The sequence below is a fragment of the Gossypium arboreum genome, chromosome 1 (assembly GCF_025698485.1).
Source record: "Gossypium arboreum isolate Shixiya-1 chromosome 1, ASM2569848v2, whole genome shotgun sequence".
Classification (NCBI taxonomy): Eukaryota; Viridiplantae; Streptophyta; class Magnoliopsida; order Malvales; family Malvaceae; genus Gossypium; species Gossypium arboreum.
In genome coordinates this window covers 94,099,240-94,110,290 of record NC_069070.1, presented here as the reverse complement: position 1 = coordinate 94,110,290, position 11,051 = coordinate 94,099,240, and the positions used below count along the sequence as shown (strand labels likewise).

The 11,051-nt window shown below is 32.7% G+C and overlaps 2 protein-coding genes across 4 annotated transcripts; both read left to right on the top strand.

Moving 5' to 3' along the window:
* The first annotated feature begins 1,767 nt into the window (after positions 1-1,767).
* LOC108483550 (uncharacterized) lies at positions 1,768-6,724 on the top strand. 2 transcript variants are annotated; one of them, XM_017787007.2, is made up of 5 exons: positions 1,768-2,908; positions 3,010-3,429; positions 3,583-4,320; positions 5,374-5,485; positions 6,086-6,724. In XM_017787007.2, the coding sequence occupies exons 1-5, from the start codon at positions 2,336-2,338 to the stop codon at positions 6,322-6,324; spliced, it is 2,082 nt and encodes a 693-aa protein (XP_017642496.1). In that variant the 5' UTR covers positions 1,768-2,335; the 3' UTR covers positions 6,325-6,724. The 2 variants fall into 2 exon arrangements, with proteins under 2 accessions (XP_017642496.1, XP_017642495.1); XM_017787006.2 differs by having other exon boundaries at positions 3,010-4,320.
* Positions 6,725-8,117: 1,393 nt separating this feature from the next.
* LOC108480136 (40S ribosomal protein S15a-1) lies at positions 8,118-11,051 on the top strand. Of its 2 annotated transcripts, none has more exons than XM_017783017.2 (4): positions 8,118-8,260; positions 9,032-9,185; positions 9,683-9,843; positions 10,759-11,051. In XM_017783017.2, the coding sequence occupies exons 2-4, from the start codon at positions 9,053-9,055 to the stop codon at positions 10,855-10,857; spliced, it is 393 nt and encodes a 130-aa protein (XP_017638506.1). In that variant the 5' UTR covers positions 8,118-8,260; positions 9,032-9,052; the 3' UTR covers positions 10,858-11,051. The 2 variants fall into 2 exon arrangements, with proteins under 2 accessions (XP_017638506.1, XP_017638507.1); XM_017783018.2 differs by having other exon boundaries at positions 8,143-8,260; positions 9,035-9,185.

Sequence of the window (11,051 nt, the reverse complement as noted above, 5' to 3'; positions counted from 1 at the left end):
CTAAGCTGGTATCTCTGCACTGATATTATTAGTTTATATTGATGTGACACTAATAATCAATTTATTGGTGACATATAACAATTTTTAATAAGTCACGTGATCAATATAAATTTTAAAAATTAAAAACTTTAAAAATATAATTTTTTCACATCAATAATGAATCGGACCAAATTTTACTTTTTATTAATTTATTTATTTTTAAAGAATTTTTAAATTTATACTCCTTACATGACATTCTTAAAATTGCCATAAAATTAATTCAATAAAATAAAATTTTAAAATTAAAGGTAATTTATTTAAAAGTTACATAAAATTATAAAAATATGGAATAACTTAAAAGATTAAAAGACAAAAAGTAAAACTGTAATTTACCCAAATTATAAATAAATATTTCTAAGTAAAAATGTCATATGTCAAAAAAAATGTAATATAAAGATGGATATATATATATATATTATAACCTTAAATTGCTTTAGTGTATATAATTAAACTAAATTAGATATTTCATAATCAATAAAAATATCATAGAGTTTCTTATATTAGGAGTTAAATTATATTTTCTCTCTTCTACTAAATAATGGACAAATTAGTCCTTATACATTAGATCAAAAAGTAAATTGATCATTTTATTAAAAAAAATCATCCATTTGGACTACTAAAATTAGTATAGTTGACCAAATAACTAGATAAGAACACATGGCGTGCCATGTTTACCTTATACTGGCATATAGTAACTAGTTTTTAACAATAGAAATGAATAAAATTTTAACAAAATAACTAATTTACTTTTTAACGTAACGAACAAGCATTAATTGATCTAATTTCTAAATAAAAAGGCTAAAATAAAATATAACTTGTAATGCAGGGTCTCTACGATAATTTTACCGTAATCTTGCAATGCGATGAAACTACCCCTAATAAAACACAAAACGAGGGCGGGAAAGGATTAAAGAAGAAAGACGAGAAAGCTAAAACTTACATTGGATCCATCGTAAAATCTGAGCCGTCCATTTGACAAAGAAAAATCAGCGCTTTCCCTTACGCGGCAAATTCTCTACCACCTTCCAATTAATAAATTCACCCCCTTGGTGTTTCTCAAAATCAAAATTTGTTATTGATTCATATATTCTGCCTAACCTGCTCTAATTTTGTTGTTTTTTTTTTTTTTGGATTTTACAATTTTTAATCCCATGTAGTTATCTGTCTCATTACATTAATATTTTTATTTTTAAAAATTTATAATTTATGTATAATATAAAATTTGATTGTGAATGTACTTGAGAGCTCCCTTTATTATAATGATATAATCAAATTAGTTCCTTTACTATCAAATTGATCAATTTAATTTTGTATTATTAAAAGGAATCAAATAATGCTAAATTAAAATAGAGATAACATCATTTAAAAAATATCATTTACTATTCAACAAAATTAATATTTTAAAGTATTTATGGTTTTTATATGAAGTCTTTTGTTTCAATTAAATTAAAATTAAAATTAAAAAACAATTTTCAAGGCATTTTACTTTTTTTTTTTTCTTCACAATTTGGATTTACTTTGATTATTTTTAAAGTAAAGAGACTAAATTAATCTATTTAATAATAGAGGACTAGTTTGATCTAATCCCTATAATGCAGGGACCTCCCAAGTATTTTGACCTAATATATTTAACTCTTGTAGTTTGGATCAATTCAGGACTGAAATATAAAAATTAAAAAAGAAAGTAGAACCATGAAATTAGAGTATAAAGACTACATACGTAACTTAATATAACATAAGTGCTAATATCACAAATTGACCTCTTTAAAATGATATCATCAACAACCCTAGCCGCCATCTACTATTTCTTTCCCATTTCATTTTCGATTTCACTTTTTTTTACAAAAATATGATTTACGTGAAATTCTAAATCTCTATTTTATTTTCTCTCTTCAATTTCTAGGAAAAAAAAAACCCATTTTTTAAAAAATTTCATTTTCTCTGTCTCTTGGTAAAGAACAGAGATTTTTGTTTTTTTTTGGTTATGAAAATTTGGAGTTGATTGATCTTTACTCACCTTCTTTTTTTTCTTTGTTTACTCACTATTTTGTTGTAGCTGAGTCAGAGGTTATCAGATTTGTTGATAACTCGGTCTCGATCCGCTTCTTAACTGGAGTTTTATCCGTTGAGTTTCGTTACTTTCTATTTTTTGTAACGTTCTGCTGTTGTTTCTTGGGTTCTTGTTTCGACTGAGTCAAGTCGGCGTTCCGTTCTTTATCGACTGAGTGGACTCCTTGCGAAGTTCGCTGAGCTAACTCGCTAGTTGGGGGTGGGGAAGAAGAAGAACCGAAAGGCGATGCCTTCGGTGGGGATGAGGCGGACCACGAGGGTTTTCAGGATGGTGAAGAGCTCGGAGGCGCTGGTTCTTCGTTCCGGCCGGCGACTCTGGCCTGATTCCGTCGAAGTAGAGCCCAAGAGTGGAGTAAATAAGGCCACTGCCGAGGTAAATGGGAATCCAAAAATATTAGTCAACGAAGAGATTCCAAAGAAACAATCAAGGAAAAGGAAATCTGAAGCTGTAAATGATGATGCCAATGATGATAGGAGGTTTGGGATTGTTTATAGCCGAAAAAGGAAACGAAATGTTGTTCCAAACAATCAACTTTCTTTGAATTCGGAGCAGAAGAAGTGTGGGAAAAAGTTTCACAGAAGGCGGGTCATTAAGAAGACCAACAACGATGTGAAAGAATCGAGAATGTTCGCTTTTGTTGTCGGAAATGGAGGTTATCATGGCTGGTTTTCGAACCTTTTGTGGTTGGTTTTGGGTTATCTTAAAAGGGCAAATGTAAGGTTCTCAGGACTTACTGCCTTTTTAATGTCTCAGCCATTGTTAAGTGTTTACGCTTCTAATGGTGTTTATTTGTTGCGGGTAAGTTCTTAAGATATAGTTCTTAGTAACATGTATGTACTGAAGCTGGATTACATAAAGCATTTCATTTATTGGTTTTTCTTTATAAAAATTCATTTCAGGGACTTCCTGCAAATAGAAGTGGAATATGCAAGTTTTATGGGGATAGGGGGTCCATTCCGCTGTTTTATGTGGATTTTTCTGCAGTTCCCTATAGTTTTATGTATATGCATTGCGGAATGCTGCTTTGTTCAAGGCGTATGCAATTAGTTCTTGTAAATACTGATGAAATATTTAGTGCATGTGAAGAAGACAAGTCATGTCTAACCTCTGTTGTAGATTTTTCCAAGCGTTTGAGTGGTTCTAATGTAGTTAAGGTTGATAATTTCGGGAGCAAAGGTGTTTCAGATCGCGCTTCCAAACTAAAAGAAATAGGTCGAAATGGTCACTATAAACATGGTCTTTCTCGCATTATCCAGAGGAGGAGGAGTTCGATGCGGAGAAGGAGAGCTAGAAGTCCTTGGCTTCTCGGCATACATAAGGCTAGTGGAGCTCCAATGTCTGATTTGAGCAGTAGTAGGAGAAAAAGCATTCCTTTTTCTTCTGTTGTTTCTAGAAACAAGCTTAGGTGTTCAGTCTGTAATAGTTCAGCGAACTTAGCTGATGTTAGCTCTTCTATTTCGAACTTAATGCAGGGTGCAGATTCATTACAGTGCTCTGCCAATATATTAGTCACTGAACCGGACAGATGCTACAGGGAAGAAGGAGCCATTGTCGCTTTGGAGCTCTCTGCTTCTCGAGAATGGCTTCTTGTTGTAGGAAAAGATGGGTCAACTAAGTATACATACAAGGCAGATAGAGCTATCAGGCCCAGTTCTTGCAACCGGTTCACTCATGCAATAATTTGGACAGGTGATGATAATTGGAAGCTTGAGTTTGTGAATCAGCAGGACTGGGTCATTTTCAAGGATCTTTACAAGGAATGTTCTGAGCGAAATGCACCTTCTTCAACTGCCAAGATGATCCCTGTGCCAGGGGTTTGTGAAGTTTCAGGGTACGAGGATAGAGCCTTTGTACCATTTAAAAGACCAGATTTCTATATCACTTTAGATGGGGATGAGGTATCTAGAGCCTTGGCAAAGAGGACTGCAAATTATGACATGGACACGGAAGATGAGGAATGGTTGAAGAATTTCAATAATGAGTTTTTCTCTGGAAATGGTCATTGTGAGCATCTTTCAGAGGATTGTTTTGAGCTTATGGTTGATGCTTTCGAGAAGGAGGCCTATTTCCGTACTCCGGATGATCACTCTGATGACAATGTTGCTACCAATCTATGTCTTGATCTGGCTAGTGGAGAAGTGGTTGAAGCTGTTCATGCTTATTGGTTGAGAAAAAGGAAGAGACGATCGGCACTGCTTAGAGTTTTTCAGGTAAAAGTAGTATTTTGTCTTAATTATATCATCTTGTTATCACAGTACATTTCTTCAGTTTCTCTGGTGTATTACTTGCCTAGTAGGAATTCTTATGGCAATGGATATTACTTTGAAATTTCTTTGTGTAAATAGATTTTGTCATAGTCCTTCAGGTAAATCACTTAGTTGTATTATGCTATCATTGTACACCATTATTTTCGTGTAAGTAAGAAGATTATGCTTGTGTCCCAGTTTTTTTGTTCCTTGAAATATACCTTTATGGAGACTTTTTTGTTCTACTTCTTTGATTCCTCCTTCCTTTTTTCATGCAACGAGTTTGAAGAATTGTATATACAAAGGTCAAATGATCTACCTTTTTAGCAGCTGCTTCAATTGCTTAATATAAATTACATGTCGAAAGTGATTTGATGCTAAATTTGAGTAAGAGATATACAAGACACAGTTTACCAGGATTATGTTCATATATACGTACATATAAAAATTTGAGCAAAATTAACTAGGTTTCAGGTCAGCTTCTTTTTTCTTGATTGAAGTTTGAGGCATAAAATATTGAATCAACCATCTTGCTGATGTGGCATGTCAGTTGGCCTGGTCAACTTGGGTCAGGTTGATTCAAGTTTTAAAATTTTCAAATAATTTTGATTTGGGTCAGTTTTGGTGCAAGTCATTCATTATTTTGGGTTGTTTTTAGGTTCAGGTCGAGTTTTTGGAGTTCAGGTCAGAATTTACAGGTCTATGTTGTCTTTGCTGTGAACATCCTTTTATGTTCTATAATTCTTTGAGAATTTGGGACTCTGTTTTCTACTGCAATGGGAAATGTTGGCATCGTAGGTGTCATGAGATTGAAATATAAGTATTTTAATCAACTGATCATGTTATATTAATTTGTTATGCATGTTGAAATTCCAATTTTTTATCATTTGCCGTCATTGTGCCTCAGTCACCTCGATCTTACTTCTGGTGCATGTACACTTATCTAAGCAGCTTCTGGCATTTTATATTCTTGATTCTTGTAGATATCTGACCGAAATGAATATTCCATTTGAACAGGGTCATAAGGTCAAGAAATCTCCAGTAGTTCCAAAGCCTGTTCTGCGGAAAAGGAGGTCGGGTAAGCGTCAGGCTAGTAGTGGAAGAGGCAAGCAACCGAGTTTGTTGCAAGGTATATTGAACTCTCTGATTATAGTAGGCATGCTCATCTGTGTGGATTTTGTGTTGGATTGCTATGTATGTTTCTCAGGCCTTTGATGATCATGTGATAAAATTCCCTGATTATGCTTGTTGATGCATGGGGCAGTGGTAAGAGGGTCCGTGGTTTGGACAAGGTCTATATATGGTGTCAACATCATACATTTTTACCCAAGCCCACTTTTACCTGTCCATATTATTTATAAAAATAATGTTATTTTTATTTAATATTTATTAATATATTTATATTTTCTTTTCTTAAAAATAATGAGCTTATTTTTGAGTCTTAATATTTTTGCCAAATGCATTCGAATATTGAGTGAATCTTCGGGCTTGAGTAGAAATCCCATCTCTTGGACACGTCTACTTAGTGACACTGATGCATAGTTTCTCAATTAGTGGTGATTGCAGTTGTGCAAATAAATTTGGTAGATTTAGCCCTGTTTTGGGTTTTTTCCAGCCTGCCCTCATTCAACATTTCATATTTTTTCATGTTTGTATTTTTTTTCGGCATTTCACAATAGGACACTGTTTCAGAATTTTGCTAAAAGTTGAATCTCTTGTAATTATGCAGCCATGGCAGCTGAACATCATCCCCTGGGGGAAGAAAATGACATGGTTAAAGTTGAAGAAGCCAGAGCCTCAGCAGCCAGATCTGTTGAATTGGCTATGGTCAAACGCCAACAGGCGCAATTACTAATGCAAAATGCTGATATGGCTACATACAAAGCTGTGATGGCACTTAGAATTGCTGAAGCCGCTCGATTTATCAAGTCTTCAGATGTTTCAGTTGCTCAATTGTTTGATCCATGATGCTTCGATACTTGGTCTAATCGCCATGTTTTCCGAAATTCGGTTTCTTTTTTTAACTGAAGCTCATGGAGGATGACTGGAAAAAGAGAACTGGTAATGTTTTGTTGTATAGCTTTAATAGTTTAATTCGAATGTACATTGTGTATGGTTGTAAGTTGTAACTTAATATAAAAAATAACTTTTCCATGTATTTGATAGAAAAATCTGAAAACAACAAATATATATATATATGTATGGATCAGGAGAATGAAATGAGATGTTGGGTAAATGTAAAAATGGGATTTACATGGTTAGGAGTAAGTTAAATGGTGTATCTTTGATGCATTTGTATGGTGTTTTGTAGTTATTGACTCTCTTTCTTTTTGAAGTAAATTTACAAACCATATAGCCCCTTAGTAAATGATGAGTTCATTTTATGAATGTTGCAAGTCAGTCCCTTGATGAAACTTGGAATTTGAAGCCTTTTTTTTCATTGAAAGTTCATATTTTCAGTTAGTATTAATTTCACTTATTTAATATTGAGTTAGATATGGATTCTTATAATTAGAAAGTATTCACGTCCATAGACCCACACTGTCCAAATAAAGGTTATCACTTTTTTCGGAAGCTTCAACTCGGGTGAATTGAATTTTACAAGTGAGCATCCATTTATCACTAATTCAATCATGACATACTAAAATTTTGCAAGTACACCTTCAAGGGATATAGTTTTAAAAAGTTAATTGGTAATAACTAAAAATTCCTAATTTTTTTTCTCTAAGCCATTTGTTTCTTTTTCCTTCTCATTCACTGTTTATGTTTTCTCTCTTTTTAATTTACAGATCTATTTTGTGAGTATTTTTGTTGTCTTTTATAAGTTGTGATGATTAGATGACAGTGCTTGCCATTCGTTAAAACTCCATCGGCCACCAATAGTTTTTCTTGAAAAGTGGGTGGTTTTTCGTCAACTTATCATTTTTTTTCTTTTTTGAGAGTATTTTAGAATAATAAATAATTTCACGTGTCGATTTGGACCTGTGTTGTCTTAAGTTTTATATGTTTTTTTGTTTGTTTTTCCCTTGTTTAATAAGTCTTCAGTTTTTGAAGTTTTTGTCTACTCCTGTAATACATTTTTTTTGTCTTGTTTATACATGTAATCTTAATTTCACAAGTGATTTTAGGAATGATTTTGTTGTCGTCCTCTCTAGTTTGGTGAATGCTTGATTCTTTTGTTGAATTTTGCTCGTTGCTTTGGACTATCTAGAGTTGATTTCCATATCGTATTAAGTGCTTGTAATCATTTAAGATATGTCGTGCTTGAGTTGTGATAAAATTATTTATCAACATGTCATAATATTTTATTGATGCTGTGGCTAAAACCTTTGTTGTGTTGATGGAACTTGTCATTCATCATCTACGGCGAGTATTTGTTATTTATTTCTTTGAATTATATGATTTCATTCATTGAATGAATTTATCTTTAAAAATAAGAGAAAATATTATATACTAAATCTAGAAAAAAACCCAAACGTTATAAACAGCAATGATTAAATCTCTTATTAAGATTTCAAAAATAGGGTTTAAATTCTATGATTATCGTCTTATTTTTTCATTTGTAATTTGTATCAATTTTTTTTTTATTATAAAAAAGACGACTCAAATTATAATAACTTTAAACATAACCCACAAAGCCGAAGGCGTGATTGACATTTTACTTTGTTTAAATCTGATAAGAGTTGAATCGATGCTTTATTTTAGGCCCAAACAGCTTAACTGGGTGAGGCTTTCGTATAATTTGTTCTGATGATTCCAGAAGGCCCGCATAAAACCCTAAGCCCTAAAAGTCTTACTATGTTGCACCCGCCCCTTTAAAAGCCAAAAACCCTAATAATTTGTCCCTCTTCACTCTCCTCAAGCAACTTTGACGCAGCTGCTATTTCTTTTTTGTGGTTTTCAGGTATGCTAGACGCTCCTCTCTTTTTTCTTTGTCGTTTTGTTTTTTCTATTCACCGTTCGTAGATCTTTATGCACATGCTTTTTATATTGTTAAATTTTTGTTATTGATCTTATATTCCATTTTCAAAAGCAAAACTGAAATGGTTTTCTTTAGGCTTATAGGAAAGTTAAGAAAGAACTCTTAGTGTTTGGTTTTCTTAAATGAGTGCTTTTAACATTTCCCACCCTTCTGCGTGCCTATATGCTAGCTAGCAATAGAAAATCTGGGTTTTGTTTGAAACCGAAGTCGTCATTTTCTACGTTTCGAATTTGAATCACCTTTGTAGATTGTTGAAACCTAATTCTTCAGTTTCTACGTTTCGGATTTGAATCGTCTGTAAAGACTGTTGGACTTTAGTTTCATCATAAAAAAGATTTGGATTTGAGTACTATCTAGAGTGATGCATACTTGTTACTAGAAAAAGTGAATATGGGTGTTGGTTGTAACTGAATTCTTCACTTTCCATGTTTCGAATAGCCTATGTAGATTGTTGGACTATATTTTCATCAGAAAAAAAAATTTTGATTTGAATATGATATAGATGGTTGCTCATTTTTAATAGAAAAAGAAAACCAGGGTTTTGGTTGAAACTGAATTCTTCACTTTCTACATTTCGAATTTGATTTATGCGTGTAGATTGTTGGATCTTAATTTCATCATAAAAAGGATGTAAAATTGAATATTATATAGATGAATGCTTCATTGTTACATATTTCATGTAAAAATCTGCAGCAGCAGCTTGTATTTGGAAGAATGGTGAGGGTGAGCGTTTTGAATGATGCACTCAAGAGCATGTACAATGCAGAGAAGAGGGGGAAACGACAGGTCATGATCCGACCGTCCTCGAAGGTGATCATTAAGTTCCTTTTGGTCATGCAGAAACATGGTAAGTTTCTATATGATCTCTACCTTTTATCCTTCATTCAAGTTGTAATTTACAGTACACGGGTATAGGTGTGAGTGTAGATGCGGGCATGTGTTGGATGTTGATAAGTTCAATTTTTTCTTTTATAAAATTTAAATAGCATTTAGATTGTTATATTTACGTATTCATGTTGTGTATGTGTTGGGTGAGCAACATAGGTTATGATTTGATTTATTGTAATATGAAGATGCAGGTACGTTTAGGTTTCACTGGCATTGCAGGTTATATAGTCTACCTTTTTTCTTTGTTCTATTTTAAACCTAGGTTGGGCATGCATGTTAGGGTTGGGTTCGTATCATATATGGATAAGTTAAACTTTATCTAAGCTTTTACAAGCACTTGTAGCTTCATATCTCTGTGCTCATGTTGGATTTGTGTCAGACAAGCTACATAATTTTTTATCTGATTCATGGTAATATGAAGATGCTAATACATTAGGTTTTTGATTGGCATTGCAGGTTATATTGGGGAGTTTGAGTATGTTGATGATCATAGATCTGGTAAAATTGTGGTTGAATTGAATGGGAGGCTGAACAAGTGTGGGGTGATCAGTCCTCGTTTTGATGTCGGAGTTAAGGAGATTGAGGGTTGGACTGCTCGGTTGCTTCCTTCAAGACAGGTTAGCTTAGAAACTTTTCAGTCTTTTAATCTCTATGTATAATGTTTTCCTTATACTGGAAATGCATTTATGGAAGCTCAAGTTCAGGTTAGTTTACAAACATAAGTATGACTTTTATGGAAATGCATTCATAAGAACTGGTATGTGTTTGTCTGAAGAAAAGATCAAAATACATTTAATGGAGGAAACAAAATTTGATGATAATTCTAAAAGGAGTAATGTTTTGTAATAATTTGAGCTTCTCATCAGCTCCAATGTTATATAAAATATTACAGAATTTGTAACAATTTGTTTAGTTGGATAATGTTTTGTGTAATTTATGTTACACAAATGTCTTGATTGGTTAATGGTGTAATAATATTCGGAAAAAGCTTGTTTATTACATATGTATTACAATAGTTGGACATAAAATAAAGAATAGTTAGTACAAATTTGAACATGAAATTAGAAAGATGAGTATTCAAAATAAATAATTTTTTTTCTTTTAGCTAAAATTAAGTCATGGGAATGGTTAAATATTACTAATTGAATAAGTTTATTTCTAACCCATATACTAAAACATAATACACTTACCAAATGTAGCAAAATGTTGTAAGATTGTAATAATTTGTGTAATTTGTTAATATTTTGTGCAATCACACAAGTACAGATGTTGTAATAATTTGTATGATTGGCTAATGTTTTGTGTAATTGCATAAAACGTTATGAAAATCGTAATGAATTTTGTAATTGAATGTGTAATTACACGAAGCATTACAAAAGTTGTAGGGAATGTTGTGTCGTTGAAGTCAAGTAGTAAGGGACTGCAACTTGTTGTATCGGAATCCGAGTAGATGTCTTGTTTGGCATTAGCTATAAGGTTGTTGAATGGAAAGAAAATTGAGTTGTGTATATTGTGGATTGTTATGATTGCAGTTTGGTTATATTGTGCTCACAACATCAGCTGGAATTATGGACCATGAAGAAGCCAGAAGAAAGAATGTTGGTGGGAAAGTACTTGGCTTCTTCTACTGAGAAATTTGCCTTTTTCATTTTGAATCGAACTCATATTATTAAGATGGCATCTTTTTGTAGTTCAGCAATTATGGTTTTAATGTTTTGTTTACGATTATGAATTGTTGGGTTGGTAAGAGATTTTGTCTATTTGGGAGTTTCATATATGATTGTTATGTTTTTAAAGCATTTTACGCAGGATTGGTGGGGTAAAA

Coding starts and splice junctions, on each gene's coding strand:
- LOC108480136 (XM_017783017.2), top strand. CDS start 9,053: ATGGTGAGGGTGAGCGTTTTGAATGATGCACTCAAGAGCATGTACAAT. Junction 9,186..9,682: donor TTTGGTCATGCAGAAACATG/GTAAGTTTCTAT, acceptor TTGGCATTGCAG/GTTATATTGGGGAGTTTGAG. Junction 9,844..10,758: donor GGTTGCTTCCTTCAAGACAG/GTTAGCTTAGAA, acceptor TTATGATTGCAG/TTTGGTTATATTGTGCTCAC.
- LOC108483550 (XM_017787006.2), top strand. CDS start 2,336: ATGCCTTCGGTGGGGATGAGGCGGACCACGAGGGTTTTCAGGATGGTG. Junction 4,321..5,373: donor CACTGCTTAGAGTTTTTCAG/GTAAAAGTAGTA, acceptor CCATTTGAACAG/GGTCATAAGGTCAAGAAATC. Junction 5,486..6,085: donor GCAACCGAGTTTGTTGCAAG/GTATATTGAACT, acceptor GTAATTATGCAG/CCATGGCAGCTGAACATCAT.